This window comes from Phaethon lepturus, unplaced genomic scaffold (assembly GCF_000687285.1).
Source record: "Phaethon lepturus isolate BGI_N335 unplaced genomic scaffold, ASM68728v1 scaffold3151, whole genome shotgun sequence".
NCBI lineage: Eukaryota > Metazoa > Chordata > Aves > Phaethontiformes > Phaethontidae > Phaethon > Phaethon lepturus.
Genome location: NW_010516776.1, coordinates 1 through 14924, shown reverse-complemented (window position 1 = coordinate 14924; position 14924 = coordinate 1). Strand labels below are relative to the sequence as shown.

Sequence of the window (14924 nt, the reverse complement as noted above, 5' to 3'; positions counted from 1 at the left end):
ATGTCCCTACAAGGGAGAGAACAGGAAGCTTTGATTCAGAGAGGGGGGAAAAAGCTTAAGGCTGAAGTTACCACAATTACACTGCAGTGCATCCATCAAGATAATACTGAACGCAGCTCGTTGTTTTGTGCAGAAAAGGTAGAGAAACACTCCAGATATGCTCATTTTGTTACTCCACCGAGTATCAAGCTTGCCATTCCCAAATGTACACCGTGCCATTTTAAGCAGTAACCCTGCTGGCTACAGACCTACGCAATCACAAGGGCAATGACGTAGCATGCTTAAGCAGAAGTGACACATTTCTATCAGACAACAAGGAAAAAGAACACGCTCACACGTCTGTTCAAAGCTCACAATAAACGCTTACTTAGGAGGTGTAAGGAACCTACTTTGACAATCAAGAGCACCCTGAAGATCTTCTAAAGCTGTCTTTTCTCTTTGCCCACCAGTCCTTTGAGAACTCACCATTTTCACTTGTTTCCTCTTCCTCCTCTGAGGAATTCAGGGTCTGCTTGGCAGGTGGAGCAGAGTTTGCGCCTCTCCTTGCTACCCAAAATCCTGCTGGACCATGGATAACGGGAGCAGGACTACCCTGGCTCTAAAAAGCAAAGTCAGAAGCGTCCACTTAGAAATAGTTAAAAGCCTTTCCACGCTCTACACATACACACACAGGGGAGACACAGGCTGGCAGACCAAGCTTGCCGCAACCAAATCTTACTAGAATTACCATTTGCACGTCTCTGCCTGTGCACCTCGACTGCAGCAAAACAGTTGCTGACGCGTTTCTTTCCTTTACCTTTCGGTCTGCCTAGCATACTTAAGGTAATTTAGTTTTGAAGACCTACCTCTCTCCTATGCAATACCGTCAAGTTGCTCCCTCCCAGGACTTAGCCCACTTTCTCTCAAGCTCAAACAAAGCTGAAAAGGAGGGAGCAGACCCCATACAACAGCCAAGACTGCTACCCCCCAACACACACTCCTGTGTTCCTCATCCTGGAGCATTCCCACCACACCAAGAGCCGACCAGTTCAGCCAAATACTCTCATTATCATGGAAAAAGGTTCTCTTTAGTCACAATTAGTGAAACCCATGGGTGGCTGCTGGCACAGACACCACCGTCTGCACCAACTTGACCCACACATGCAAGCCTGACTCTTTCAGAGAGCAGCACCCATCTGGGTTTCCCACAGGACTCCTTTAACACTTCACACACCCTGTGCCTTTGCACTGAAGTCAGTGCTTAGCTGCTCCACAATTTAAAAGAGAGAGTTCTCTGAAGCACAGATATAGGACTGTGATGCTCAAGCAAAAGGAGTCGATTCATTCTTTTGTGACGGCTAAGGTGACACTCAAAATTCTCCTCAGAAGACACGGTGACTATGAGATCGATAAAGTGCTCAGAGAGGCTTGTAAGATTTCCAAGCTTGAAGCAGAGGTGGTAAGTCAGAAGATTCTCCCACCAGGCCTCTAGTAGGATGGCAGAGTGTTCTGTGAGATGCATCTTTCCCCAGGAAATGTTATATTCCTTTACTAAACAAGACAAGGAAGAGACAGAGAAAAGGCTTTGGCATTGACAACAACAAAGTCACTGAAGGAGCATGAAAAACTATTCATTAGGAGCTGCAGGTGTATGGTCTAGCAATGGGAAGGAAAAGCTACTAATCTCTATTGATTTCATGTCAGAAAAATAAATTGCAGGCTAATCTGTCCTTATTCCTCAACACATGTGGAGGAAAATCAGAGCAAAGATTAATTTGTCCTCATGTGCTGATCTGTAAAAATAGCTGCCGTTGAAACAGCCCTGAGCAGATTCCCTCTCTCACATTTAAATACAAGGCTAACGTTTCTCAAGTCCACTGCTTCAACACAGTAAAAACAAATTCAAACCTACCAGGTTTGGTTTTTTTTAAAAAACAGATCCACTTTCCTGTTCATATACCTAAATATAAATCTATTTTTCTAGCATGTCCAGCTTTGCGGTAAGTTCGACTTCAAGTAAGTGAAAAGGATTTATTTTGAAGTTTAAGAATACGCTGCGCCACTTTATCTACAACCCAACAGAAAGACCGTTTTAAAGAGAAGTCTAGATTTGGAATTTTCTCCTGTTTCTGTAGCAGTGGAAACTGTTCCAGGAACAACACGCTAGCCCAAGACATCACAACTATAAATTCATAGGAACAATCCAGGCTATCACTACACAGTTTCTCAATCTGGTGACACAAACAATAAATTACAGTGTGGCAAACAAGTGAAAATCTTTCTCCCACAATATTTAGAGCTAGACAGACATCCACAGTAGGAAGGGAGTTTGTTTTCTTTTGAGAGAAAACAAGTGCTGCCCACGAGGGGAGGGAGAAAGAAGGGGAACATGTAGAAAAATTAATATTTAATCGCTTATAGGAAGGAAAGAGAAAAAACGCTGCTGTATATTTAGGTAAAGAAATGCTGCACATTTGTACAGCTTCCCGCCCCCCACCCCGACGTCCCCTCTTTGAGAGCTTTTAACATACCCTTTGTTCAGAACTTACTGGTAAAGTAGGAAAAGCAGTGTCATCTGCGCCTTCAAATTCATAGAAGGTTATAGCTTCTTCTGGTCCTTGAGGCTCCTCTCCATTCCCTGGTACAAACCCATACTGGCATTCCTTATTCATACACTGCATCTGACGGCGGCTACGGCTGTACGAGCTTTAAAAACAAGGAAGGAGGTCAAGAATCACCACTACCTGGAGTTGCACCTTGGCTTCGTTGCTCAATTGAACTTTGTTCTTTTTGAAGAAGCACCATGAACCTGTTGTTTCATACTGTGCCACTAGCAGCCAGCTCAGCCCTCCACATTCCACCATCCTCCCCAACTCTTCTAGAGCAACGTTTTGTAAAAGAGGTTGATATTCACTTACCAGGACCTGCAGGAGAAACTGTCATAGCTCTGATTGCATCTCTTTCCTGGACTGGGGTAGAATGCTATTTGAGGGCCAACCATGTTGTGCCTGTTTATAAATCGGGCAGATCCCCTAAGTTTAAAGGGTAAAAGGTGCAATTACCAGCAAGTGCCTCTCAGATGGAACTCATTTGTAGCTTTTACCTACTAAATAGCACAAACTCTCTCCTAACTAGTCTGGAGCAGGACTGAATAGAGAAAGAGAGGTGACCTCAGACAGGTTTTCATGGCTTCATACCTTGGCATCCCAAATCCACGGTTATGTCTCTGAGGAGCATTCTGAGGATGATAGGGTTCATAAGGTGCCATGTTTCCACCACCCTGCGAGCAGTGAACTGGAGGAGAGCGCCCTGAAGGAACACTGTGCTGTAGCCGGGGTGGAAGAACTGGCTGACCCCTGCTATAAGCCACAGTCATAAAGACTTCCTTTCCACGAACTTTCTTAAGCATTCTCTTCCGTGTTTTCATATCCATTTCTGCAGTTTCAGTTGAGGACAGAGAAGATAATAGATTTACACCTTTAACAGCTGACTCCAGAGCTGTGTTCTCTTTATCATTTGAAAAAGTTCAGTATTTGGACACACAAAAAAGTCAGTGGACTATCCCCCCAAAAAGTGCATTTTAAGTATACAAACTTCATAACCTTATTTTGAAGGCTCAAGTGGGCTTTTTAAATCATGAGCAGAATACAAGCATCTCACATGATTATACCTTCCCAGTAAGCCCAGTACTCTGTGTTAAAAATTTCTTTATGGAAGTTGCATTTATTTATTAAAAAAAAATTTCTCCAAATTAAACAAATACAATCCATATTTAATTGGCCGGAGAAGCCCCAGTCCGTCCATGCATCTCTGCTACGGCCAATTCAGACAAGCTTTTTGGTTTACAGACCCAGTATTTATATATGGTTCTCAAGTGCCAAATTTTTTCTTGACAATTTTGAGCAATACCAACTTTGCTATGTATTTTCAATGGATTTGCTCTTTGCAATAGCAAATTCATCCCTCCGTCTGAAGGATCACTTTATATCAAACCCCTGCAGTGACAAAGTTTTGTATCACAGGCTGAATTAAATCACTTCCAATATACAAAGACTGCTACTGTTAAAACAGTCACGACTGTTTCCCCCACTCCCTGCCCTGGGCCAAGGGAAGGAATGTTTGTGGAAACCTTGTACAAACCTATTCCTGAGAAGTATCCACCTGTTATTTTCTGATAGGTTCCTCCTTTTCGGCTGGGAACCATATTCCAAGCCAGGACAGGCGCCACTTGTGTCACTGGTTTTAAGTTTGCCAAAGGAACTGTATGCCTACATGAGTAACACTGATGTTAGCAGTGCCACAAGGTACACTGTGCATAACTGCACAAAATAAGCTGAAGCAACACTAAGACAGAAGAAAATACAAAAACCCCACAAACTTAAGAGTGTAAAGAGCTTGTGAAAATAAAAAAAAACCCCACCTTTTTCTCCGACACCAAACACACACTACTGTTACTTGTTTATTAGAAAAGGCAAGCTAGGATTTAGTCTCAGCACTACTAACTTCCTGGGTCAAGTCTGTCTTCCCTGCATTCATATGCCTTCAGAGGTACACCTGAAAGCATTTGACAACACAGAATTTTTGCAGTGTCATCAAGCTGAATTCTAGGTTTGGAGAAAAACAGCAAGGTGGAGAAAGTGATTACTCACCAGAAGTACCAATTATTTTGCTGTTTGGTACATCATAAAAACTCCAGAGAAACCAACAGCAGAGGGTAATTTGCTATCCATTAATTAAGCCCAAACTGCAAAGATCACTTTCACATTCCAGAGGAGAAAGAGCAGCAAGATTTCACAGAACGCACTACAATAATGATTTTGGCCATTAGAAATCCAAGAGAAAAAATTTTGTGCAACATCCTGTTTGAAGAGTGATAGACAAAAAGGTAGCAAAGTCTCACTTCATGTTTAAAAGCCTAGGTCCTCTTTTCTTTTCACAGTATCATAACAATCCTATTTTAAGCATCTGTGAATGTGCAAACTCAACCAGAAAGAGTTCAAAGAAAGTTGTCACCAGACTGCTTACTTTTCTGCCAGCTCCTCAACGAATACAGTCAATGTGTTGCCATCTTGTCCAACTTCCTGGATATGAGCATTATAATACTTACCTCCAGGCTCCAGACGTACCTGGAAAGAGAACAAAAGAAGCTCTAAAAAAGCCAAACTGTAGCAGAGGATTCAAAATACTGTCTACATCACTAATGGCAAAGGCTGCTGCTAGCTAATCCTATGTTACTGAGTTGGCCCAGAAGTCTCAAATACTTCTTCAAAATAGCAAGCAAAATAAAGAGCACTATACTAACTTCAGGGAGGAAAGGGAAGAAAAAAAAAAAAAGTCTTGTGACTGAGATGTAAGAAGATACCTGCTTTCTAACTTATTTTTTATAGGCTGTGCCAAGCAGGTAAGTACCAAGAAAGACCACTATTTAAGAACTTGAAGTCAACAGAAGATAAAACAGGAAATTGGAAAGGAAAGCTCTGCCCAGCTAGAAACATGTCACTGAGTGAATCATCAGCACTACCTCAAACAGTTATCACAGTTTGAAAAAAAGCGCTCACTACATACAACATTGGAATACAAAGAAAGCTGACCTTCCTTTCAGCATCTCCTGGACAGATCATGCTACTCCTCCCTTTTTAGCTCTCCCCTTTCTATTTTTATAAAAATGTTTGCTAAATTAGTGTTGAGAAGTGGAAGACTGTCCAGACTTGTGGCTGGCCCCCAGTGAAAATCAAATAGACAACTACCTCAAATACACACCCTGGGCACTTTCAGCTCTTGGTCTGCAACTTCCACACTCACAGAAGGTATATCACTGGTTCGCAATGAATTTCCAAACAGCTTTTCCTTCACACTACCCAGCGTTTAAAGGTAGATTTTAGAAAGAAATTAGAAGAAAGTCAGATTAATAGCTAGAAGAAAGAAAATTAGAAAAGCCTTGTAAAATTCTACAAAGTCAAATGATTTTATGGCTAACCACACTCCATTTAAAGCAGTTTTAATAGTTTATCATAACTGAGTCTCCTTTGAATACTAACCTGACACTTGTCTCCTAAATAGTACTGTCTCCCAGCAAACACCATGTAGTCAGTTTTTTGAAGCTCTAAAAATAAATGAATAAATAAATAAAAAGGAAAAAGCCTTTAAACTACTGTTCTTTCTTCATGTGTCCTACAAGTACTTCATGAGAGCACCCAACTACAGATTATAGGCTGAGTTACATACTTCCTATGCACATCTGAACATTCCCCATAGTAATGGTGAAGTAACTGTAGATGTTCTTATAACAGACTACCACCAGACTAAGTCACAGGAGATCAGTAATATCCAGATAATGCAGTAAGTCGCACTACTACTTCAATACTACAACGTCTTTTGTGATGGTACAGAGTTAATCCTGCATTTAATACCAGTCCTGGTATTAAGAATGTTGGATGTGTCTTGACTTGCCAGAGTACTAGTGGCATTTGGCAAAAACGAGATGTTACTCAGGAAAAACTAACATTGCCTAAAGTCTCCTTGCTGCTTGATTTCAGTAAGCTTTTCTCCATTCCTTGTCTGGATTCCCTGCACATCAGTACCCTACATAGATAATTAGTTACTATACTCTGTTCCAAGAATTTTAATGACCCTCATTATTGTTATGCAGCTGTAAAATGCTGGAGTTCTTCAGTATGCAAAGCACTTTGGGTCAGACATCAAACACCACCTCAGAACTTAGCTTTCTTGGTAACTTCTTGCTTTACAGATCAGCCATAGCGTATGCCAAAAAGCAGCAATCTATCTTAAGCCACAAAGACCATGAAATCTCTCAAGAATGTTCAAGCTCAGGAGAGCTGGGAAGCAAGAGAAAACTCATCTCATTTCACAGATCTTGATGCTACATTTGAGATCATTATTATACAACTCTGAAGCCAAAATTGTGCTTTAAAAAGTCCTTGCAGTCATGCTGCAACAAAAACACTCTCCAATTTGAATGATTTCCAATACAACAGAAGGGTAACACAGAGTTCTGTACTCTGCTTTGAGTCCTCACATTTCCTATACTATAGTCAGTAAATAGCAGAGGTCAGATTTTTAGCAACCTTATCACCATTATACAGTGTCAGAAGCAGTGTATTTCATACTTTGAAACGAAGCCAAGAAACCAGATACTAGCAAGAAGATGTACTACCTACAAGCATCTGCTGGGTTAACCAGTTTCCTTCACATTTCAGCTGTGAAGAAACAGGTGATATTGAGGCCTCAGATTCATAAATTTAACACTAAGCCTAGTACCAAAAGAGTTGTTAGTTTTTCTCTTTTTGAAGATACCTTTTCTGCTGTCCAGCCAAACATCAAACTCCACATTTCGATAGATCTCAGGGTCCAGTGCCTTTAGCACTTTATAAGGAACAGGCATCTTTGATGGATTTTCTGGAGGCTAAAAACAGAGTTGAAATGGAGCATTAACAAGGGCATTTAATGTGTTCAGCAGTCTATCCTGCCAGTATCTCTGGACCATTTTAAGATGTACACACACTATTTTCCAAAATTTTCACTTCCACAATATTTGCCTAAAAACTAAAGCTCAAGAATATGAAAACACATTTAGGCATTCAGAAGCTGAGCAAACAGACTTCAGAAAAGAAACAGGCTCAAGAGTAACATTTGGCATGTTCTTTACTCAAAAAGAAATGAAGGAAACTAACCAGACCAATGAAGCCATGGCTTCAAAAGTTGGTGGGAATTTCAGTTATAGCTGAAAAAAGGTTTCCATAGATTTTCCAGAACTGTTACAAACTGATTTATACAGTGTTCAAAAAAAAAGTGAACTGATTTAAACCATTTCTGGGAAAAAAAAAACAGCAGACCAGGAAACATCTGCTAAGCTCCATCTTGGAGTGGGGTGGGGTGTGGGGAGAATTAGCTAAAGAACAAGAAAACCTCAGAAAGGAAAAAGGCTTATCCAATTTAACAGAAACTCAAGGGCAAAATCACAGAGACAAGCAGATGGAAGAAATAAGCCACCCACTTTCCAAAAAGTCATTTTTTAAAAGTAGAAAAGAAGATTTAGCCCTAACAAGGGTAACATCATAAAAAAACAACAAAAAAAAAACCCCACACAAAACCACCATAATAAATTCTTCCCTGACAAACCTTTTCTTCAATGCCTTGCTTGAACTTTTCTTCCTGTGGATTATCAGTATCATTGCTTTCCCAGTCGTCCACTCTAAGTAATTGAAAATAAGATTACAAAAGATGCAATGCATGATTTCTAGCCAGGATTAAAATCAACCAACTTGTTCATACAGTCTGAAAAAGCACCATGGTGCCATCAAGTGGTAGATTTTGCCTTAAACACTAGCCACGGCTGCGATGCCGTATGGGACAACCCTTTTCCCAGTTTCAAGAACATGACCTTGACTTCTTCCAACACCCACCCCCAACGAGGGCTACTGCTTGCATTAGGAAAGGATGAAAATGATCCCACTGACTGATCAAACTCTTGCATTGTCAAGTCCAACATGACACCCTGTTCTAAGTCTTAACAAGAAGACACCCTGTTCTAAGTCTTAACAAGAAGACACCCTGTTCTAAGTCTTATCAAACCAATGTCATCTGCAAGCATTCAGTAATGGTCAGAGGCATCCCTCAAGCCATTCTAGTGACTAGAACACCACAGGATATGAGGGTTTCTTTAGGTACATTCTGTCTGTTCCCCTCATCCCCAATGATTCAGACTTGAATACTGCCACCATTTAATTGTCTATTTGGGGTATGATTCCATTTAAAAAAGGACAAACAAGAAAATAAAGCAAACCTCTTTTCTCAATACACTATTGCCTCTGCAGAGTTATAGAGGCTTAGAAGAGTAGTAACAGTTTCTCACTGAAAGAATATTATGATGACATAAAGAACAATTTTATTTACAAATAAGCTGATATTTTACACAGTAACATGCAACTGTAACATGGTCAGCAGGAGAGGATGTCCAGTTAGGTGACACTTCCCAGCTCCAAGGAAAGCACTCTCTTCCACAATATACTTCAGCTTTGTGTTTGTGTCATGAGATAGGAAAAAGAGTTAATACCCCACGAACAAAGAAACTTGGAAAAGCTGCCCTTTGCAAGGTTTTTAATTTTTTTGGCTTCCCTTTTACCACAACCCCTTCCCAAAATACTACCTCTTTTCTGATGGATTTCTGGATACTTTTTCATGAAGACAATCAAAGTTTGCATCCTCACTTCCTACAGAGCCACTGTTTCTGTTCTTCTTGGATCCACTTCGAAACACCTCAACTGCAGACCTTAATTCTTCCTCATCCATGCCAAACACATCTTTGTACAGGATCTCATATAATACAGCTGAACAAATCAACACAAAGCTCAAACCAAATTAAGATAATACCAGACCCATAAGAACTGCTGCAATTTTCAAGGTAAGCGTATCTTCAGATATTATCTATTATTAAAAGGTGCTAGTTATATTAAATTCAATTAAGGAGAGAATCATAAAATAATTCAGGTGGGAAAAAGGGACCTCTGGAATTAATTTGGTCCAATATCCCACTTAACTGAATAATGACTATAAGTATATATTAATATACAATAAATGACCTTCCATCTCTCTTTTCCCCAGCCCTGAAAACTGAAACAAACACTGGCTATAAATGTATGAAAACACATAATTCTCTTCCATAGAAAAATTATTTCAAGTTTACCCTGGCAAATAGCAGCATTTTCCTGGAATTGTTTTGTATACACAGAGTCATAATGGCCGTTGCCGGAACAACACAGTAAAATCTGGGAAAATAATTTAAAAAAAAAAAAGGCTTTAAGGCTGGAATGATGTAAAACCTAGTTCTTTCTATTTGATATCCTAGCTCAAGACTACATAATTCTTTCATTTTACAGTCAACACCAACTGATCAAGAAAACAATATTCTCAATATGAAAAAGCTGTAGAATTGGCTTAAAACTGAATCCTAGGTGAAGTCTCTAAGTAACTTTGTCTATTATACAAACTGTCAATTTGTACATCATGCTGTACTAAACATAAAGTAAGAATTTGTTTCCCACTTCTGAAGCCACCAAGTTATTTTACCTCATGGCTCAAGAGGTAAAAATAAGTACAGGCCATTAAGTGCAGCACTTGGACAGTGTGTCTCAGGGGTATCAAAGGCACATTTCACCCTTCCCTACCTGAGGGACTAGAATAGCATCTACTTCTCTAGCCCTCAACAAAGCCTTGCTTTTAATAAGCAATTTTATCCTGCCTTTTGAAGAAGTGAATGCTTTCTGCAACATATGCATTGATACACCAAGTTAACATATACCATCAAACCTCATCTTGGCACGTGACCACGGTCAACTGCAACCAGCAGAAGCCCTTAGGCAGCTGTCAGCACATTGCCAGCAAGGATGCTTCCCAGTGAGCCAGCAGGAGCTGGGATGCCAGGGCTCTTAATTCAGTGTGCACTATGTCTTCTGCCAGCACCAGCTCTCATCTCATGGCAAGAACGAGCAACACCAGAAAGAGCTGTTGCCCATATACGCACTCTAATGACAGACACCTGCCAACACTTGATGAGACCTCTGGCAGTAGAGCCTTTGAGGACAAACACACATCTAGACCACACTGTTTGACTTTTAAAGTTAGCTCATTTTGGAATTAGATTAAGCTACACAGGAAACTACACAGAAAAAGAAAGAAGAGCATGGAAACAAAGACAGTAATACTGACAGCTGCAGCAGCACAGATTTCAGAGCACACTAGCTACTTTGGCAAATTTAATAGCCCATACTGAAATCCATACCACAGCAACTTCACTGGCATCATGCCTCAGCTAGCCACATAATTGTGTGGGCACATCTACATGACTGCAGAAAAAACAAGAGCCATCAGACGGGAGGTAATACAGAGTATTTCTCCTTTATGTTCCATCTTTTTGCCCCCAGCAGTAATTCTTGTGTAGATAAGCTGTTCATTAGCTCCCAATCTTAACTGGGCTCAATTTGTATGTCACAGAAATGAATCAGTTTGTTAGATTAATCCCTCCCCAATAACTTCCCCTTTTCAGGAAGGAAAACTGCACACCTCATCTTACTTCAGGAAGGGAGGTACTGGGGGTAGGGGAGAACATCTCTTCACCAATATGGTAAATATATCTTGTTCTGCTCTTCAATTCAACCCAGATATTTCATTCGACCCTGTCAGGTCAAATTCCCACTGGGAAGTGTTTTTACCCAAAGAGATTTCAGAAACTTAAAACTTCTTTCCAACAACAAGCTGGAGTGACAAAAAAGATTGGCAGCGGAATGGCACACAATCCATCCCTCAGATGGGAAGCAAAGCTACCATAATTGAATTAACTGTTAGGCAAATACTGTGCTTCTTCCATGAGCTGAAGTCAGCTTTGGGGTTTTGTTCAGGTAGGCAAGAGCACTGAAGTTACAAGAGCTCAATTCCAAGTGGCAAGTTTTTACAACTAAGCAAGACTGGAAGCAACTAGGATTCAGGAGTAGGTGTAGGAAATTGCCTCACTTCTCCCCACCTTGTCTTCAAAGCCATTGTCTGTAGCATAAGCGGGTGGCTTTCCAGGGTACCGGTACAGAATGAAGTCTCGCCTAGGTAACCGGAGGAAAAACAAGACTTGAAAGAGCACACTTGTAGTAGAACCATGTTATGAAGAAGTTTGCAGGGAGCCATTCAGAGGATCTGCTGTTTATAGAAAAATCAATGAATGCTACCATACAGCAACAGCCGGATAGGCAAACACTCCCCATCTTAAGGGGGGAAAAAAAAAAGTTATCTGTGAAAGACAATTATATTTAGTCACAGATTAGGTCAAGTACTCATGCTTATGGCAGGTTGCTCAGACACCGAGTCAATTAAGTCTAAGTGATTTAGTCACTCCCTGCAAAAGCATTAGAGCCTCAGTACAGGGAGCTAGTAACTCTTGCAAAACTTCAGTTTGTTCTTTTAGGACTGGAACAGAATAAGCCTGCAAAGGGAGGGTTCTTCCTTCTGCTACTGGAGAGCCAAACTGCTTGTTACAGGATAGCAGCATTTTCAGCAAGACAGCAGCACCTGTGCAGGCTTACATTACCTTTGAAATAAATATCAGGGTTTACACACCAAGTAGGGCAAGTACTCCTCACTACTGGAGCTTTCAAGAACACATAAGCATGACTAAAATTCATGCAGAACTAACACGGCGTTTCCACTACACACAGCTCCTTGGTTTTTTTCCCCCCCATTTTCCATCCTTCAGCCTCTAGGAGGAAACACTTGACTCTGGAGTTTAACATTAGCAAAAAGATAACAAATAAACATGGCTGGAAACCAACCCTTCCCTTAACCCACACTAGGAGAACAGGGGCTGCGATGACACCCATATACATGTTAGTTTAAGTAACTTCGTTACAGTAGCACTTCTCACCATGTTTCACACATTAGTATCTCAGTGACAAATAGAAGGTTCTGGGGCCAGAACCCAAACACCATCAAGTCCAAACTGAAGTGAAACTTAAGAAAGAGACACTTACTTGTACATCACTGCTAAAGCACTCATTTCCAGCTGGCCAGCACTTTCCTGTGCAAGATTATGAGATTACATGAGGTAGTAGAGCCATCTTCAACACAGAGAACTCTATTCTAGTTCTCTGTGGTATTAAAATACCTAACCAAACTCATCAGTTCGTTAAAACAACGAATGCATTGAGAGTTGAGAAATTAGGATTTCAAGGGCAGGGGGTGAGGGAAGTCTGCAACATGAAATGGCCACAATTACCAGGCAGAGTAAGGTGGAGCTAGTTCTGGCAATGCCTCTCAAACACATCACTCAATATACTTTTTTTTAAATTAAAACCACAACATTTCTTTCAGAGACTGCTGCATTCACCATATTTATTGGTTAAAGTCTAAAGAAATAAGATCTTGAACTCTAGTATTCAAACCTGGGGGTAAAGGAATAAGCAAGGGATTGCAAAGCCTGATAAACATTTGATGTGAGGGACACTCCACATATTATGCTTTTTCCTTCTTGGAGAAGGATTCCAATTATGAATAAGGCCCACGAGAAGCCTCAGTGGTCTGCATAGATTGCTCCGTTGCACCAACACAAATTCCCCACTAAAACTGATAGTTTATACAGGTGAATATTCAGTATAAGCCCATAGTACTACCTATGCAAGTGAGAAGCCAGAATTGGGGTCTATAAAAAAAAAAAAACCCCAAACGATCCCATTTTAAAGCATCGCCTACTTACTTTCCTGTTCTACGCTCCTCAAATTTTAATCTCTTGACAAGTATTGTATCAGTCTTACCTTTGGATCTCCTAGTCGTTCAAGGTACTTCGCAAATGACCCTTCCACGTACTTTCAAGAAAACGAATATAAGAACTTAGTCAGCTGGAAAGCAAAGTTAAACCTGAACACTGCATCATACCTTACTAGCTGTTGAATGGGAGCTGGCAGGGCAGGGGGCTGGGGGCATGGACACCAAGTTTGGGACTAGTCTGCCAATTCCTCTCATTTTTGGGTTCTGAAGGGCTGTGGTCTAAGTAGGGGTATGACTTCATGCCTTAGAGCACGGGAACGATTTGGGGTACCAATGTGGAAATACCAAGAGATCCTAAAAAAATTAAGAGCATGAAACTGAGTGACTCATCTCCCTCCTAGATTACATTAGGCACTTAACTGTGATTACCGGGGGAAAAAAAAACCAAAACACACACACAAAAAAGACAAACCAAAAAACACCAAAAAACATCCCACCACCACACAAAACCATGCTGCACACGCACCTGCACAAACTGCCACACACAAAACCAACGAACCAAAATGACTTTACCCAACGATTAAACACAATCTGGAGTTTTCCACCATCTTTTGATGTTCATTTCTTACTCCAAAATCCTACATATTTCCTACCTACTAAATTCTGCAGTGGTTGCTCCACAGAGAATATACAACACAAGTAACTGTCACCCTACTTGTTACTTGGGTATTAGTAACTCACTTGATTTCAGGAACTCCAGAAATATAAAGTCAAATAAAGCTTATGTGATTGCAACTCAAATAAGGTAAGCAAGCAATCACGCTGCCATTTCTCTTCTCTTATATGTATCAAGCCTGGCAAAGCATGACATGTTTTCATTGCATGTGCTTATGTGGGTATGTTTATGACTAAACCACTCGCCCCCTCCCACATTACTTCCTAAGTGCATGTGCAAATCTGCCTAACACACACATTACTTACAGATTCAAACTTATGCTGGTGTTGCCTCATAAACAAGACACAGGCTTTCCTAACTTCCATGTGATGAATTTGTGATGAAAACAGCTAAAAAAAAAAAAGTTATGAAAAAACAAAGGAGAAAATTGCACAGTTCAATTTATGCTTCACATTATGCTTATTTTACTCATAGTTTATAAAGACTAACACCACCACAAACACTTCACAAAGCAGGGAGAGGAGACATTGGGGAGGGCCACAGACTCTCGGGAGGAAGCTGAGGAAAGCCCAAGTGACCCAGCGGGCTGATTGCTCCCGTCCCCACACACATCCCCGCGCCAGACACCTCACTTTGAGCACCCAGGAGGGGTCTTCAGGTGCAGTCTCCCATAGTTTATAAAGACTAACACCACCACAAACACTTCACAAAGCAGGGAGAGGAGACATTGGGGAGGGCCACAGACTCTCGGGAGGAAGCTGAGGAAAGCCCAAGTGACCCAGCGGGCTGATTGCTCCCGTCCCCACACACATCCCCGCGCCAGACACCTCACTTTGAGCACCCAGGAGGGGTCTTCAGGTGCAGTCTCCCCTCCCCACCGTGCCAGCCCCAGCGAGGGCCTGAGGCACCCGGGCTGCCCCCCGAAACCGTTACCGATGCTGCCCACCTGCTCCGAGACGGCTCGGAAGAGGCAGGAGGCGTCCTTGGCCGTCATCTTGCGGTACAG

The 14924-nt window shown here is 41.3% G+C and overlaps 1 protein-coding gene across 1 annotated transcript in view; it reads right to left on the bottom strand.

The window, feature by feature from the left end:
• Positions 1 to 14921, bottom strand: part of LOC104627789 (putative bifunctional UDP-N-acetylglucosamine transferase and deubiquitinase ALG13) — a gene marked incomplete at its 5' end in the record, with an annotated part of 25722 nt that extends 10801 nt beyond the window's left edge. The window contains 17 exons of the mRNA XM_010296162.1: positions 447 to 598; positions 2529 to 2685; positions 2898 to 3011; positions 3177 to 3259; positions 3362 to 3414; positions 4120 to 4247; positions 5005 to 5105; positions 6018 to 6082; positions 7294 to 7402; positions 8119 to 8191; positions 9146 to 9326; positions 9683 to 9764; positions 11516 to 11588; positions 12510 to 12556; positions 13290 to 13340; positions 14224 to 14307; positions 14865 to 14921. Coding sequence (XP_010294464.1) covers positions 447 to 598; positions 2529 to 2685; positions 2898 to 3011; positions 3177 to 3259; positions 3362 to 3414; positions 4120 to 4247; positions 5005 to 5105; positions 6018 to 6082; positions 7294 to 7402; positions 8119 to 8191; positions 9146 to 9326; positions 9683 to 9764; positions 11516 to 11588; positions 12510 to 12556; positions 13290 to 13340; positions 14224 to 14307; positions 14865 to 14921 — 1610 coding nt within the window. The remainder of the gene's footprint in view (positions 1 to 446; positions 599 to 2528; positions 2686 to 2897; positions 3012 to 3176; positions 3260 to 3361; positions 3415 to 4119; positions 4248 to 5004; positions 5106 to 6017; positions 6083 to 7293; positions 7403 to 8118; positions 8192 to 9145; positions 9327 to 9682; positions 9765 to 11515; positions 11589 to 12509; positions 12557 to 13289; positions 13341 to 14223; positions 14308 to 14864) is intronic.
• Positions 14922 to 14924: the final 3 nt, after the last annotated feature.